General features: G+C 39.5%; 1 protein-coding gene across 11 annotated transcripts in view; it reads left to right on the forward strand.

Moving 5' to 3' along the window:
* LOC140453422 (nuclear receptor coactivator 7-like) overlaps positions 1 to 15841 on the forward strand; it is a 115124-nt gene that overhangs the window by 55034 nt on the left and 44249 nt on the right. For all 11 annotated transcript variants that reach the window (XM_072548079.1, XM_072548082.1, XM_072548076.1 and 8 more), the window contains 3 exons: positions 1563 to 1706; positions 2451 to 2635; positions 5618 to 6372. In XM_072548079.1, the coding sequence (XP_072404180.1) occupies positions 1563 to 1706; positions 2451 to 2635; positions 5618 to 6372 (1084 nt within the window). The remainder of the gene's footprint in view (positions 1 to 1562; positions 1707 to 2450; positions 2636 to 5617; positions 6373 to 15841) is intronic.

Consider the following 15841-nt stretch of genomic DNA (forward strand, 5'->3'; position numbering starts at 1 on the left):
AAAATTGTTGGGAGGTTTGAAAGGAACTAATAATTTCTTTTCCAAAGTATTACTATAATAGCTTAAAAAAAGGCCAGTTCAAACATTGTAATAAGCGAATGAATACAATGATGCGACATCAGAGATGCTTCTAAATTTGGATTCTGATATCCTGAGATTTTTGAGAAGTAACAGCTAAATGAGGACTACTTCATATTAATCTGGATAAGATTTTATCCTTAATGAAGTAGGTTATTCCACTCTTGAGAGAGAGTCTTGGCAGAATTCCATCCACCCAACAGAAATTAGGAATTAAGCTAAACTATTTAGCTTAAACCTTTCACTACTACTTGGAGAAGCAATTTTTGGAAAAGATAGGAATAGAGAAAGGAAACAGCAAACAAAATGCGAGAAATATAAAGGATGGCCTGGCAGTTTATACACCTGTGCACAATGCGCTATTTATCACCTTGGTTGTGATATGACCTTAGCCCTTCCAATAATTCTTTCAATAAAACATAATGTTTTAGCTGACCAGTCTATAAATACGATGAAAGCAAGACCTATTCAGCCATCTGCCATTATAGTGGCTGTTTTGCTTCATATCAAGGAGAATAAAGATTTGCCTTTTTTACAGCCTTTTTAAACTTATCATATCCAAAAATGCTTTACAAGCAATGAAGGAAACACAACAAGCAAGCTCCTATAAACAGCAACATGAGAATGACGAGATAATCTTTTTAGAGGTTGTTGTGTGTAAGATAAATATTGGCATGTAAACCAGGGAGAACTCTTCTGCCTTTTTAAGCATAGGTGCCATGAGATCTTTCATATTCATCCACAGGACATTTGAGATCGTGATTAATATCTAATCTGAAAGAAGGATGAGTAGATGGAAGGAGTAGTTCTTGGATTTTTGCTGTTTAGTCTTAAATTCACAGGTGGGATAATTTGCCTTCAAATTATTTATGTAAAGGCATAAAGAAGAAATATGGTGATGTGAGGAAAATGTTTTTTCACAGTGAGGTTTACGACCTTGGTGAACTTTCTGAGAATGTGATAGAGGCAGATATAATTGAGACTTTCAGAAGAGAACTGGGATAAGTACCTGAAGAGAGATAATTGCATAGTTGAGAGGAAAGGGCAGAGGAGGGAGACTAACTGAGATCCTTTTACAGTGATCTGGAATGGACACAAGAGACTAAGCGGCCTCCTTCTGTAAAGTAGCTATTCCATGGCTGCTATCCTTTTAAATGTAGACAATCATAGCCTAAAGTGGTTGTCACCTATGACTCAAACGTGATTTTAATTGCAACCAGACAATGTGTGTTTAGAAACTATAACCAAGGAATAATCGTAACGACAAATTAGGCTTGCTCTACTTTGGCTCAGAATTTCAATCCAAGTTGTGACACAAAAACAAATAGAGGGTAGACCATATGCATTTTGTTTCCTTCACAACAATAGCTTTACGTAAGTATTTTAAACCATCACGTATCAAATAATAAGAAAATAAATTATTGGTAGAAAAACATTAATTAACTAGTATACTGTGTTTCTAACAATCATTCTGTAATTTCCAGGATGCTGATTCAGCAGAAATGTCCAGTCTACAGTGGTATAGTTCACAACACTCGATACACAGCTCCTTGTCTCCCATGTGGGATGAAGTACCCTTTTCTGAAAGATTCCTGAAAATTTGTTGCAGATATTTTACAAATGGAAAGGTAAGATATTTTATTTGTAACAGCAGGTTTCAAGTTAAGTGCTTCAAACCCTGTAATTTTTTCAAAGATACTTGTACTACTTCTTACTAACTAAGAACCAGAGAACTTGTGTTCCTCATACAGATTGAACCTTGTGTGGCTAAATATCCAGGCAATTGCCTTGAAGTAATTGAGCAAATGAGCTCCTCTTAATGCAATGTTTTTTATCAACTGTTTTATTTACACTATGTGTGTACCTGCATAACTATGACTTTGACCATATTGAGATCACATGTGACTACAGCAGAGTAGAAGGACTTTCCTCTGCATCTGCCCATACTTCATTGTTGGAAGTCCTTGATGCAGAAAGTGGGCTCAAAAAAATGGGAATGTTGATCATTCCATGGAGTTGAGATCCCTGAAATGAATGGGCACAAATGACATTCAAACATTGTTCATTATGAAATTCAACATTTTGAGCAGCAATATTAAATAATGTGAGAGTCTGACTTAAACAAAGTATATGTTTATTCATAAATGGTTTTCCTCTAAGTTAATTATAGATTCTTTGTTTGTTAAATAGAACCAAATAATATTAATCATAAAATAAATTGATAACTTGCACCAAGATTTCACAGCATTTTTACTGTTCAGCTATCAAAAATAGATGATTGTGTCAGATCTTATTAGTTTGATTTTAATCAAATAAACAGTTGCTTTGCAGTCGTCACATCTTACTATTTACAGTTTCTGATCTCATTGTAGGGTGTTATAATGGGAATCCTGCTCCTCACTCCTGAAAAGATCTTTTTTGACCCATACAAATCCCATCCTCTTGTCATTGAAAATGGCTGTGAAGACTATTTATTTTCTTGCAACATGGAGTCACTCATTTCAGCTGTGTCTCACAAGGATGTTTCTCAAATGAAACTTTGCACCTCTTCTCCCTTGTAAGTGACTTAAAATCAGATCAGAACATTCAAATCATAAGGTTTATTACAGATTCTCTTGAATTCAGTTCATTTCAAAATATAAATCACAATCCGGGTTTGTTCAGCTGGTGATTTCTTCATGGATGTTAAACACAAGATTACTTTTGTAACTGTTTAGGGATCTATACCACTTTGATATTGTCCTGGTCATTGTAGATCCATATATTAGATAACTTAAAATTGAATATAAAAATACACAAGTTACACAGCAATGGTTTATGTTCTTGAAATGGGCCAAATGCTTTCCCACAATTATTGCAGAAATTGTACAAAATGTCTGAGGGAGGAAGAGAATCCAAGGCATGACTTTGCTGTTGAATGCATGTGACCTCCTTTTCAAACTTTATTGATACTAACAAGAATTTCATGGCAGTCAAAGCGCACTAAATAAGCTTTGTCAGGTGTGTCTGTGTGCACTTGCATAAATCAGGGAATGAGGGTCAGAATCAACTGTCATACCTTCTGCTGTCATGACTCCCTGAGTTCCTATGAGAAGGGAGGGGACGGAAGGTATATTTTTATAGCAGTCACCAAATTAACATTATTCCTTTCTCTGTAGTTAAAACATTGTATTGTCTCATTGAGGATTTTGCATCACTTTCACGGGGATTCATAGCTATTGTGTCAAAGCCACCCATATCCAAACTAATTAGTTAACCTGAGATTTCAGAATCATGGTTGGGTTGTTGTGGCATTGTGGTAATGACTGCTAATAGGTTCAAGCTCCATCTACATCAGAAGTGTGTCATAAAATGTCTGATCGAGCTTTTATAAGGTATCTCAAAATAATATTTGATAAATGTTATTCACAACAGTTTTAATTTGTTGAATCCTGGGAGTGTTACAGTAAATATTCGTATTTACTGGGGGGTTAGTTAGTTCAATTCGCTGGTCAGCTGGTTTGAAATGCGGAATACAACCACCAGCTTGGATTCAATTCCTGTACTGACTGAAGTTACCATGAAAGTCTCACCTTCTCAACTTCACCCTTGCCTGAGATTGGTGACCCTTAGATTAAACCACTATCAATTGTCTCTGTCTGTAATGAGAGTATGGTGACTTTACCTTAATGGAATATTATAATCGTATAAATTAAGTCAACCATCAGAATGTTCTCTTGGCCGCTTAAACCCTCTTTAATTAAAATCAACTATTTCATGTTTTACTAACTTTGTAGAGCAACTACAGCTCAGAACTAAAAGAATGGATTAAGTTAATAGGAATGAAATTGAGAGAAGACCTCTAGATTTTAGGCCAAATGAACACTGGAATGAGAAGAGTCATAATACGTGGGATATGGTCAGAGAAACGGGAGGAGAAACACTGAAACCAGCAGAAACATGACAGTATTGGAAACAGAACAGCAAGTTTGAGGCATAGTCAAAGGAGGTCTAGAAGGAAATCAATCACCTTCAGATAGAGTCAAAATGTAGACACAGGTGAAGTTACCAACTAAGAATGAAAAAGCAAATATAGGTCAAAGAAGAGTTGGGAGATAAATAGAGAAAACAGAACAACTTATAAAGGCACTCAGGACAATTTTGTCTCACCAACATGACTGAAATTTGGAGTGATTTTGTAATATTGCTTCTAATTATGGAATTATTGAATGAACATTTGAAGCTGATGAAGATAAAAAGCTATGAGAAGAGAAAAGGGTCACGTGATAGGTTTTGGATTGCACCAATGAAGAGCCTCACAGACTCAAAGTCCCTGATATTGTTGTGGAGAAAATATAGTGAATCACCAGGAGACGCAGAGAGTTCTTCAAGTAGTAGGTCTTTTATTTGCAAACAAAAAACCGTGAACTAAGAAAGCAGATTTTCGAATGCCCACGAACCTCAGGGTCCGTGGATTTTTATTTTTTTTTATCATGTTTCTGTTAGCTTATCAGCATATCCAACCTCACTCTAGCTACACAATAAACCAGGGATGTTAGTTCCCATTATCTCTTTAGTTGTACATTCTACTTAATGTTATTCTAATGACACAGTTAGACATTTATTGCTAACTCTGCTACAGTGATCTTCTATTCCAGACGAACCTATCATGATAGATATTTAGCTGTTCCATCTATTACAATAGTCTCCTGTCTCAAGCTGACTCTACTATTAATTTGATATTTTAATGTCATGTCCCAAACATTTATGGTCCCAATCCTGTCATAATAACACTTAACAGAGAAATTTGCTTTGTTACTTGTGTTGTCTCATCTCGTCATAGTGACTTACTCTGCTAATTGGTGGAAGAGCATTCCACTATTCTTATCCCATCCTGCCTTCCACAGACCACAGATTACCAGTGGTCTTCATGCTTTAACCCTTCCCATGCTTTCATGTTCTTTATCTATGAAGAGAGAACAGAGTAAACTGAGAGTGATCAGGTGAAACAGCCTGACAGTTGAGCAGACTGAAGGCTGACTGGCAAATAGGAGGGAGCATTTCTGCAGCAATACAACAACAAGACAGTTGAAAAAATTAGGTGCCAGTGCAGGCCAGGTCCATATCTGCTGCTGTTCTTGACTGGTACACAGTGCAGGAGAAACATGTAGTGTACAAGTTCCTGCTTTCCTTTCACTGCAACATCTCTTAAACTCTGGGAAAGCTGGTCTGCAGCCACTAAAGCCAAACTGAATGTAAAATCTGAGGCATGCACCCTCAAAAGTGGTGTGAATACCAACTCCTTTTGCAGAAGAAATTATTTGTTACATCCTAAAAGGCCCCTGTAAAATCAGATGTCTGCAGCTTGCAGTGAGTTGGGACTCCCAAGGTTAAGAATTTTACAACCCACACCCCCACTCATTCTGGGAGGCATGAGTATAAGTTCCACACAGTGGCTCCAAATGGTCTTGCCTGTACTGGAAAATTTCTATGGTTCACTGCTAAATCATGCAACTTTTCTTTGTCTCAAGGAAGTAAGCACTCTCTTTTTCTTCTTCAGAAAGAAGACTTCTGTTCAACCTCAAACGGGAAGAAATACTGCTAACATTAACCGTAGGAAATCCCATCCAGTTAGTTTAGTAGCTCCAACCAAAGACAATACCCAATGTACAAAGGTCAAAAGAAAAGATTCAGTTCCTGTTGATCAAGGAGCTGAAGCTTCAACAAAATTTAGCAGCATATCCCACTCGTGTCCAGATTCTCTCTGCCAGGTGGACGAGAAATTATCCAATGAAATTACGGAATTGCAGGACAGTGTACCTGAAGAAGATGATGAAACTGACCATAAAGAAACATTTACCATTCCAAGCAGAACAAAATATGGAGGAGATAATTTAATATCAGAGAATAGGCACTTTTATTGTGATGAACAAAGTATAAGAGAAGAAAAATTTGGACCAAATGTAAATTATTATGGCAACCAACATTTGACCCATGCACTGACAGAGGAAATGTTACATAAGGGAAACAAACTAGAGAAACTCTGTGATTCCAGCTATGATACAGATGATAAAACTGCAGCCTTTTGTGAAATAAACTTGTCAGATCATGGATGTTCTGAATATCAGTGGTGTCAAAGGAGAGAAAACACAGAAGAGAAACTACTTTACAGTGAACTGTCTAGAGTGAAGGAAGAAGAGGTTTGTTGTGCAATGAACAAAACCAAAGGTGATCTGTTTAGTGAATATGATAAACAGAAGATCCAGACAAAGGACATATTACCCACATTGGCACAGAAGCATGAATTGAAACAAGGTAAGGGACTTTTGAAGTTGATTTTGTTTTGTACCTTAGCCTGTTGGAACAGCATATTTATGTGATTAAAAATATTCCAGCTTTCCCTTCATTTATTTTTTCTTGCCACTTTTTCTATTCTGCCATATACTCTCTCATCAGACATATTCCCCAGTTGAAAGAATAACCTGGAGCCCAGTTCCCAGGGCTCCTCTCATTAGTGTTGCTCACTAATCAGACTCTTGGCACCGACATGACAGTTGTCCACAGTGGCTGGACTTTGAATTCCCTTCCTGGAAGAAAGCACCTGACCTTTCAGCTCTGTATTTCCCTGTTAACTTGTTAACTTAAACTGTTAACTTAGATCATGAACTATTCAAAAACGTTCACATATATCATGTTAAAAAGATTTGAAGGGATTTATGACAACTACTGGTTTTGAATTTTTTATGGAACTGATAATTCCTAATTGCTTTGAGAAGATGGTTGTTGCAGCCATTTGGTGTAGGTGCCATGAGGGAGGGAGTTCCTGGATTTTGACCGAGCAACAGTGAAGGAATGATGATATAGTTTCTAGTCAGGACGGTGTGTATCTTGGAGGTTAACTTGAAGTTGGTGGTGCCCCATGTATGTGCTGCCTTTGTCATTCAAGGTGGTAAAGGTCACGGATTTGGAACATGCTGTAAAAGGAGGCAAGGTGCATGCATCTGTAGCGAGTGCGAACTGCTGCCCATCTGTATTGGTGACAGAGGGAGTAAATATTTGAGATGTTGGTTATGGTACTGATATAGCAGGCTGCTTTGTCATGGATGATGCCGGGCTTCTTTAGTATTGTTGGAGTTCCAGCAAACCAGGAAATTGGAATGTATTCCATCACATTACTTATTTTTGTCATGCAGAGAGTGGAGAGGCTTTGAGGAGTCAGATGTAAGCTACTTGTCGGAGAATCCCAGCAGCCTGGATCTGCTGTTGCTGCCACAGCAGTTATCATTTGTCTCACACATACAAGCTTGGATTCACAGAAATCCAGTCCTTATCCAGTACCTAATTGGTTCCCTCCATATTCTCCCTGTACTGACTGAGAATTGTCTATATTGTATCAAGTTTTGCTAGACAATCAGCAGTAAGAACTATACAGATTGTTGGAAACTTTACGCGTGAATGTTGTGAAAGAGATTTTTCATGTTGCAGCCAAAATACGGGGCAGGCTCATTCAGTTCACCCTCTACCCCTACCAATAAGAAAACGCATTGAATCAAACTCCAGTAATGTTGTGAAGATCAATGCTAAAGGCCCAGTCTTCAAGGGATCCAACAATGAGAAAGTAAACCTTTTTCTTTCAGTTCTCCTCTCCAATAGTCAAAGGGGAGAGGGATGACAGGGCTCAGAAGCAAGGGAAAATATGTGGCTTTCAGTAGCCACCCTCTTTCTTCCCATCCTTTCTTCCAGTTGGCCTCCAATTGAGGCATATGGAGGCCTCAACTCCCTTACATTGAGGGACAGACATCTCCAGTATATCAGTCAGGAAACTAGCCAGGTTTTTTTTGTCTTTCTCATCCAGCACAACAGCGAGAAAGAAGGCCAGTATCTCTGCAAGTTGCCACATTCTCACCACTTTCCTCACTGTCGGGGCAGGGAAAATTGCACCCAAAAAGTGCTCAATGAGCAGGAATCTCCCCAGACTTTCGCGACTCACCGTGATTAAGGCCCTTAATAGTCAATTAACAACCACTTAAGTGTCTCAATTCACCACCACCCTAATTATCCGCCTTCCTGGTGAGCAGGAAAAGTGACTGATTTCCCTGCTAGGAAACCAGGGAAACGTGCCTGCCAAGTTTGACGGTAGGGTTTCCATTTGCCTCAATCTGGGCAATGGGAATCACATGAGGATGGCTCCAAAAAACCACCCAGCCCACACCTTCAATGTCTCTGACCACCCTCCAACTTCTTCCAACCCCCAGCCAACGAGAAGCAAAGAAAAACTACTTACCTTCTTGCCATTGATTCCATGAAGACTTAAGCATTGACCAGTGGCCTCTGATTGGCTGCCACCATCTACTGAGGGAGGACTCCACTGTCAAGGCTTGCCATAGGCTGAGAAATTCATTGGTCAGTTTATAAGTTGATTGGTTTGTGATCCAGTGAACATTGTAGTTAGTGGGCATCAAGTTGGGGACGACGCAACATGCTTGCCCTGGATCTATCTTGCAAAATGGAGAATCATTGCCAAGTAGTGAGAATTATATGCTAATAAAGGGACACTACCAAAGTAAAAAATGAAGATATTACAGTTCACACAATTATTTACATAAACATTCCAATGTTGATTAACAGACTCCAATCAATATAGAAATTCAAAATGTTCAAAGTGACACCTGGTTTACTTCAACAAGTGCTTAAAAATATAAAAAAACATTGTCATCTCTTCTATTTGTTATTTGTTCTTAAAATATGGTCGATTTTAGCTTAGTTGCAATAACTTACCATCCTTAGATGTGTTGAAAATGTATGGATGGTGATGCTGAGCCTTATTTTGAACTATTGTTTATATATTTAGATTTACAGACTTACCTACATTTATAGCACAGAGTGAGACAAATCAGCCAATCATGAATATTTGGCATCAGTATTTACTGTGGAAAAGGATATGGATAATATAGACTGTAGGGAAATAGATGGTGACATCTTAAAAAATGTCCAGATTACAGAGGAGGAAGTGCTGGATGTCTTGAAACGGTTAAAGGTGGATAAATCCCCAGGACCTGATCAGGTGTACCCGAGAACTCTGTGGGAAGCTAGAGAAGTGATTGCTGGGCCTCCTGCTGAGATATTTATATCATCGCTAGTCACAGGTAAGGTGCCGGAAGACTGGAGATTGGCAAATGTGGTGCAACTGTTTAAGAAGGGTGGTAAAGACAAGCCAGGGAACTATAGACCGGTGAGCCTGACCTCAGTGGTGGGCAAGTTGTTGGAGGGAATCCTGAGGGACAGAATGTACATATATTTGGAAAGGAAAGGACTGATTAGGGATAGTCAACATGGCTTTGTGCATGGGAAATCATGTCTCACAAACTTGATTTGAGTTTTTTGAAGAAGTAACAAAGAAGATTGATGAGGGCAGAGCGGTAGATGTGATTTATATGGACTTCAGTAAGGTGTTTGACAAGGTTCCCCATGGGAGACTGATTAGCAAGGTTAGATCTCATGGAATACAGGGAGAACTAGCCATTTGGATACAGAACTGGCTCAAAGGTAGAAGACAGAGGAGGCCTGTGACCAGGGGAGTGCCACAAGGATCGGTGCTAGGTCCTCTACTTTTTGTCATTTACATAAATGATTTGGATGCAAGCATAAGAGGTACAGTTAGTAAGTTTGCAGATGACACCAAAATTGGAGGTGTAGTGGACAGTGAAGAGGGTTACCTCAGATTACAACAGGATCTAGACCAGATGGGCCAATGCGCTGAGAAGTGGCAGATGGAGTTTAATTCAAATAAATGCGAGGTGCTGCATTTTGGGAAAGCAAATCTTAGCAGGACTTATACATTTAATGGTAAGGTCCTAGGGAGTATTGCTGAACAAAGAGACCTTGGAGTGCAGGTTCATAGCTCCTTGAAAGTGGAGTTGCAGGTAAATAGGATAGTGAAGAAGGTGTTTGGTATGCTTTCCTTTATTGGTCAGAGTACAGGAGTTGGGAGGTCATGTTGCGGCGCTACAGGACATTGGTTAGGCCACTCAATGGAATATTGCATGCACTTCTGGTCTCCTTCTTATCGGAAAGATGTTGTGAAACTTGAAAGTGTTCAGAAAAGATTTACAAGGATGTTGCCAGGGTTGGAGGATTTGAGCTATATGGAGAGGTTGAACAGGCTGGGGCTGTTTTCCCTGGAGCGTCGGAGGCTGAGGTTTACAAAATTATGAGGGGCATGGATAGGATAAATAGGGTCGGGGAGACCAGAACTGGAGGGCATAGGTTTAGGGTGAGAGGGGAAAGATATAAAAGAGACCTAAGGGGCAACATTTTCACACAGAGGGTGGTACATGTATGGAATGAGTTGCCTGAGGAAGTGGTGGACGCTGGTACAATTGCAACATTTAAGGGGCATTTGGATGAGTATATGAATAGGAAGGGTTTGGAGGGATATGGGCCGTGTGCTGGCAGGTGGGACTAGATTGGATTGGGATATCTGGTCGGCATGGACGGGTTGAACCAAAGGGTCAGTTTTCATGCTGTATGTCTGTGTGACTCTATGAGTCTTCACTATTTACCACCCTTCCAGTTTTCACTAAGGTCAGTACAGTTGTGAATAGTGCCAAAGGATGTTGTAGGTTACAGAGGGACATAGATAAGCTGCAGAATTGGGCTGAGAGGTGACAAATGGAGTCTAATGTGGAAAAGTGTGAGTTGATTCACTTTAAAAGGAGAAACAGAAATGCAGAGTCCTGGGCAAACGGTAGGATTCTTGGTAGTGTAGATGAGCAGAGAGATCTCCGTGTCCATTAACATAGATCCCTGAAAGTTGCCAGCCAAGTTGATAGAGCTGTTAAGAAGGCATATGGAGTGTTAGCTTTTATTGGTAGAGGGGTTGAGTTTCAGAACCATGAGGTCATGCTGCAGCTGTACAAAACTCTGGTGCAGCCGCACATGGAGTATTGCATGTAGTTCTGGTCATCACATTATAGGAAGGATGTGGAAGCTTTGGAAAGGGTTCAGAGGAGATTTACTAGGATGTCGGCTGGTATAGAGGGAAAGCCTTACGAGGAAAGGTTGAGGGACTTGAGACTGTTTTCGTTAGAGAGGAGGTTGAGAGTTGACTTAATTGAGACATATAAGATAATCAGTGAGTTAGATCAGGTGGATAGTGGGAGCCATTGTGATGGCTAGCACGTGGGGGCATAGCTTCAAATTGAGGGGTGATAGATATAGGACAGATGTCAGAGGTTGTTTCTTTACTCTGAGTAATAGGGGTGTGGAACGCACTGCCTGCAACAGTTGTAGACTCACCAACTTTATGGGCATTTAAATGGTCATTGGATAGGCATATGGACAAGAATGACATAGTTTAGGTTAGATGGACTTCAGATTGGTTTCACAGGGCAGCGCAACATCAAGGGCCAAAGGGGCTGTACTACACTGTAATGTTCTATGTTCTATCCATGAACTTTTTGATCATACTCATTACATTGAAGTCCAAATTAGTAATGTACACTTTAGTGGTTGTAATAAGGTCACCCAGTTGAATGTCATAGAATATGAATTTCTGATTGGGGCTGTTAATCTAGTCCAATCAGGGAGTCCTGGCTGACAGATAAAAAGAACAGAGTCAGAGATTCTGTCACTCTGATAGCTGACTCTGAAGAGGCAGTATCAAAGTCAAGTTCACATTTAAATAAAGGGTGTCTTGGTGTGTGATACCGACCTCTGTGGAGTTATTTCAGTGGTGATGACAACAAAGCAAGTTCCTGAAGAAACTCACTTGCAACAGTTGTCTTTGAGTTGAAGTAAGCATTTCTTTCATCATGCCTTTGCTTGGGAAGCTTGACTTATTGGAACCGTATATGAAAGGAAGGCATTGTTTTTGACTAAGTTTGTATGACTGGCAGAAACATATGATGGTGTAAGTGCTTAACCCTTAATGAGATGCTTCGAGATCATTTGGTATGTGGGTTTAACCCACCACATCCCTGGACACTACGGGGCAATTTAGTACAGTTAAACCATCTAACCTGCACATCTTTGGACTGTGGGAAGAAACTAGAGCACCTGGAGGAAACCCACACAGACACTGAGAGAATGTGCAACTCCACACAGACAGTCACCCAAGGCAGGAATCAAACTTGGGTCCCTAGCACTGTGAGGCAGCAGTGCTAACCACTGAGCCACCATGCTGCCCAACAGTTTCCTATCGTTTCTCTTTTCAGTTTTTAAAAATTGAGATGAAATACACTAGAGAAGGTGAGAAGGCCCCATGTCCTACTCACAACCATTTACATTTCTACCTCTTTTCATTTCTATCAGCTATTAGCAAAGTGAAATAGTTGTAGCTGTAGGAGTGATGAAAAGTAGTGTCATTTGAACAGGATTAACTGCAGCTAAGCTATCCTCTGATTTGTACCTTCATTAATACCAAAAAGAAAAAATTGCTGCTTTCAGCTGCAACACATGAGATGTTATTACAACATATTGGTGGATCTTTGGTGCAGTGACGGTGTCCCTACCTGTGTCTAATAGGTCAGGGTTCAATCTGTTTTGCATTAAAGGTGTGTTATAACATATCCAGACTGATTGATTTAAAAATTATTTATAAGAAAACAAGATAATCATGAATTTGCTGTCAGCTGCAGTCCCTTAACATTAAAAAGAACTTAAATTACCAAACATGTCATCAAACTGTAATCCCAAAAGATATGATAATAGACAATATACAATAGGTGCAGGAGTAGGCCATTCTGCCCTTCGAGCCTGCACCACCATTCGATATGATCATGGCTGATCATCCTTAATCAGTATCCTGTTCCTGCCTTATCTCCATAACCCTTGATTCCACTCTCCTTGAGAGCTCTATCCAACTCTTTCTTAAATGAATCTGGAGACTGGGCCTCCACCACCCTCTGGGGCAGAGCATTCCACACACCCACCACTCTCTGGAAGAGATCGCCCTTCTCTTCCCATTACTGTACTGATTGAGATTTTAGAAGTTCATGAGAACAGTACTATTATTAAAGGAATTAGATTGAAAATTATAGAACAGAATTCATGAAAAGAGACTTCCCATTTTGAAGGCAATACTAAGATCAACCAACTTTTAAAAAAGAACCATTTGCTTTAAATGGGAAAATCAAGTACTTGAAAATTATAATTAACCTTGAACTACTAAAGCATAAAACTTGGCATCTTAAGCTCACCCATCCATGACATTGATAGACTCATGAATGAACCAGCATTAAAGCTGTTGAAATATCATATTAACTACATTAATGAAACATTCTTCTAATGTGTTTTCATCAGTTTTTAATTATTTCATTGTTGCAGTGGAAACTATCCTTCAATGTGAATGCTTCTCACTCACTGCAACAAACTGCCTAAGACCTTGAAAAAATGTGTTTCAAATGTAACATTGTATTGGTGAAAAAAGACACGTTTTGTTGAATTGTTTTGTCGAAGTGTTTCACTTGCACTCATCAAGGTAAAGATAAAAGACGGACAATGTGTGTAAACAAAAATCAAGTTCCGTACTAACAAATGACAGGGAAATGAACTCTGGAGAACATGTTTACATTGATTTTCTAGGTCATATATGGTATTTAGGGAGAGATGAACTTGGATTATTATTTGAAAAGAAACATTTAATAAAACTCTATTATGGGTAGCATCATGTCTCAGTGATTAGTACTGCCACCTCACAGTGCCAGGGACCCAGGTTCAATTCCAACCTTGGCAACTATCGATGTGGAGTTTGCATGTTTCCTCCAGGTGCTGTGGTTTCCTTCCATACACCAAAGATGTACCAATTAGGTGGATTTGCCATGCTAAATTGTCCATAGTGTTCAGGGATGTGTAGAGCAGTTGAATATGGTAAATGTGAGGTTATGAGATATGGTAAGTGACTGAATGTCTGTGGGGTGCTCTTCAGAGGGTCAGTGTAGACTCCATGGGCTGAATGGCCTTGTTCTCCACTGTAGGGATTTGATGAGTCTCTTAAAAAAAGTACGTCAATTGAAAAGTTGCAATTAATTTTGTAGTCACTTTGCTAAAGTAAAAAATATTTCTTTCTTCCAATTTTGGCCTTCCTTTTTCCTTTCCCTCCCAAACCTGACAACTGTTATAGAGTCATAGAGATGTACAGCATGGAAATAGATCCTTCGGTCCAACCTGTCCATGCCGACTAGATATCCCAACCCAATCTAGTCCCACCTGCCAGCACCTGGCCCATATCTCTCCAAACCCTTCCTATTCATATACCCATCCAAATGCCTCTTAAATGTTGCAATTGTACCAGCCTCCACCACTTCCTCTGGCAGCTCATAAGGAACTGGAGTAGTCTGTTTGGTGCCTTGAGTCTATTCAGTAGGATCATGGCTGATCCAATATTCCTCACATTCACTTTCATGTCCTTTCTTGTAACCCTTGATGATCAAGAATCTATTTCAGCCATAAATACATACAAGGACTTTGCCCCTATTGCTCTATGGCGAGCATTTATTCTGATCAGCACTCTCAAACTCCAATACATTTCAATCAGATCAACTGTTCTAAACTCCAGTGAGTAGAGTCCCAACCTGTTTAGCTTTTGCTCATAAAACAATCCCTTCATACCAGTAATTATCCTTGTGAACTTTTTCTGAACTGTGTCCAATGAGATGTTAACTTTTCTTAAATAAGAGAACATGCGTTCTCACAGTACTCTAGATATGGTCTCACCAGCTCCTTGTACAGTTGCAGTAAGATTTCTCTGCTCTTATACCCCAACCCTCTTAAAATAAGGGCCAACATTCCGTTCGCCTTCCTGATTACCTGCTGCACCTGTGTGCTAGCTTTCTGTGTATGAGGCAAAAGTACCTGCAAATCCCTTTGTGTTGCAGCTATCCACAGTTTTTTTTCTCAGAGAGAAGAAATTCCTCCTCATGTCTTAAATGTGTGACCCCCTTATTCTGAGATTATGCCCTCTGGTTGTGGACTCTTCTATGAGGGGAAACAACCTTTCTGCATCTGCCTGTCAGGCCTCTTTAAAACCTGCATGTTTCAATAAGATTACCTCTCATTCTTCTAAATTCCAATGAGTACATGCCCAGTCTACTCAATCTCTCTTCATAAGGCAGTCCCTCCATACCTGTATGAGCCTAGTGAACCTTCTCTGGTCTGCCTCCAATTCCAGTACATCTTTCCTTAGCTAAGGGGCCCAAAACTGCTCACAGTGCTCTAGCTGTGGTCTGATTGATGCAAAATCATTTAGTCTTCTCTGAAATTGTTTGTCCCATACCAGACCAGTTCATGCAATAGAAATTAAATACCATTTGATAACCCTGCAACAGTGTTCTTCTCAATAGATTTCAATATTCTCTGTCTTGCTCAACCTGTTGGGGCAACTAGAGATAAGGTATTAATGCTAAACCTGAACCTGTCCCTCGCTCAACGTCTACACACGTTTACTAGATGCTGAGCTGATGCAAAAATCTGAGAAAAATGTTGTTGCTATCTGTAACTCAGAAACGCTAAACCAGTTGTAATACCTTTACAGCAAGCTCCCTGCTTAAAATTGTTTACCCAACATCAAATTTGATGCTTCCTATATGGTGTGACTTAGTTGTACACTACTTTTAACAACAAAACCAACTTTATCTAACATTGGAAAGCATAGCCACTCTAGGTGTTAGAGAACCATCATAAACATTATTTGTTATTAATTGATCTCATAATATTTCGGTACATTTGATAATACAATTCTGTGGGATTTTACAGCAATACTGATGACCAACTCCGCAAATTTTAC

Source organism: Chiloscyllium punctatum, chromosome 27 (assembly GCF_047496795.1).
Source record: "Chiloscyllium punctatum isolate Juve2018m chromosome 27, sChiPun1.3, whole genome shotgun sequence".
NCBI classification, from domain to species: Eukaryota; Metazoa; Chordata; class Chondrichthyes; order Orectolobiformes; family Hemiscylliidae; genus Chiloscyllium; species Chiloscyllium punctatum.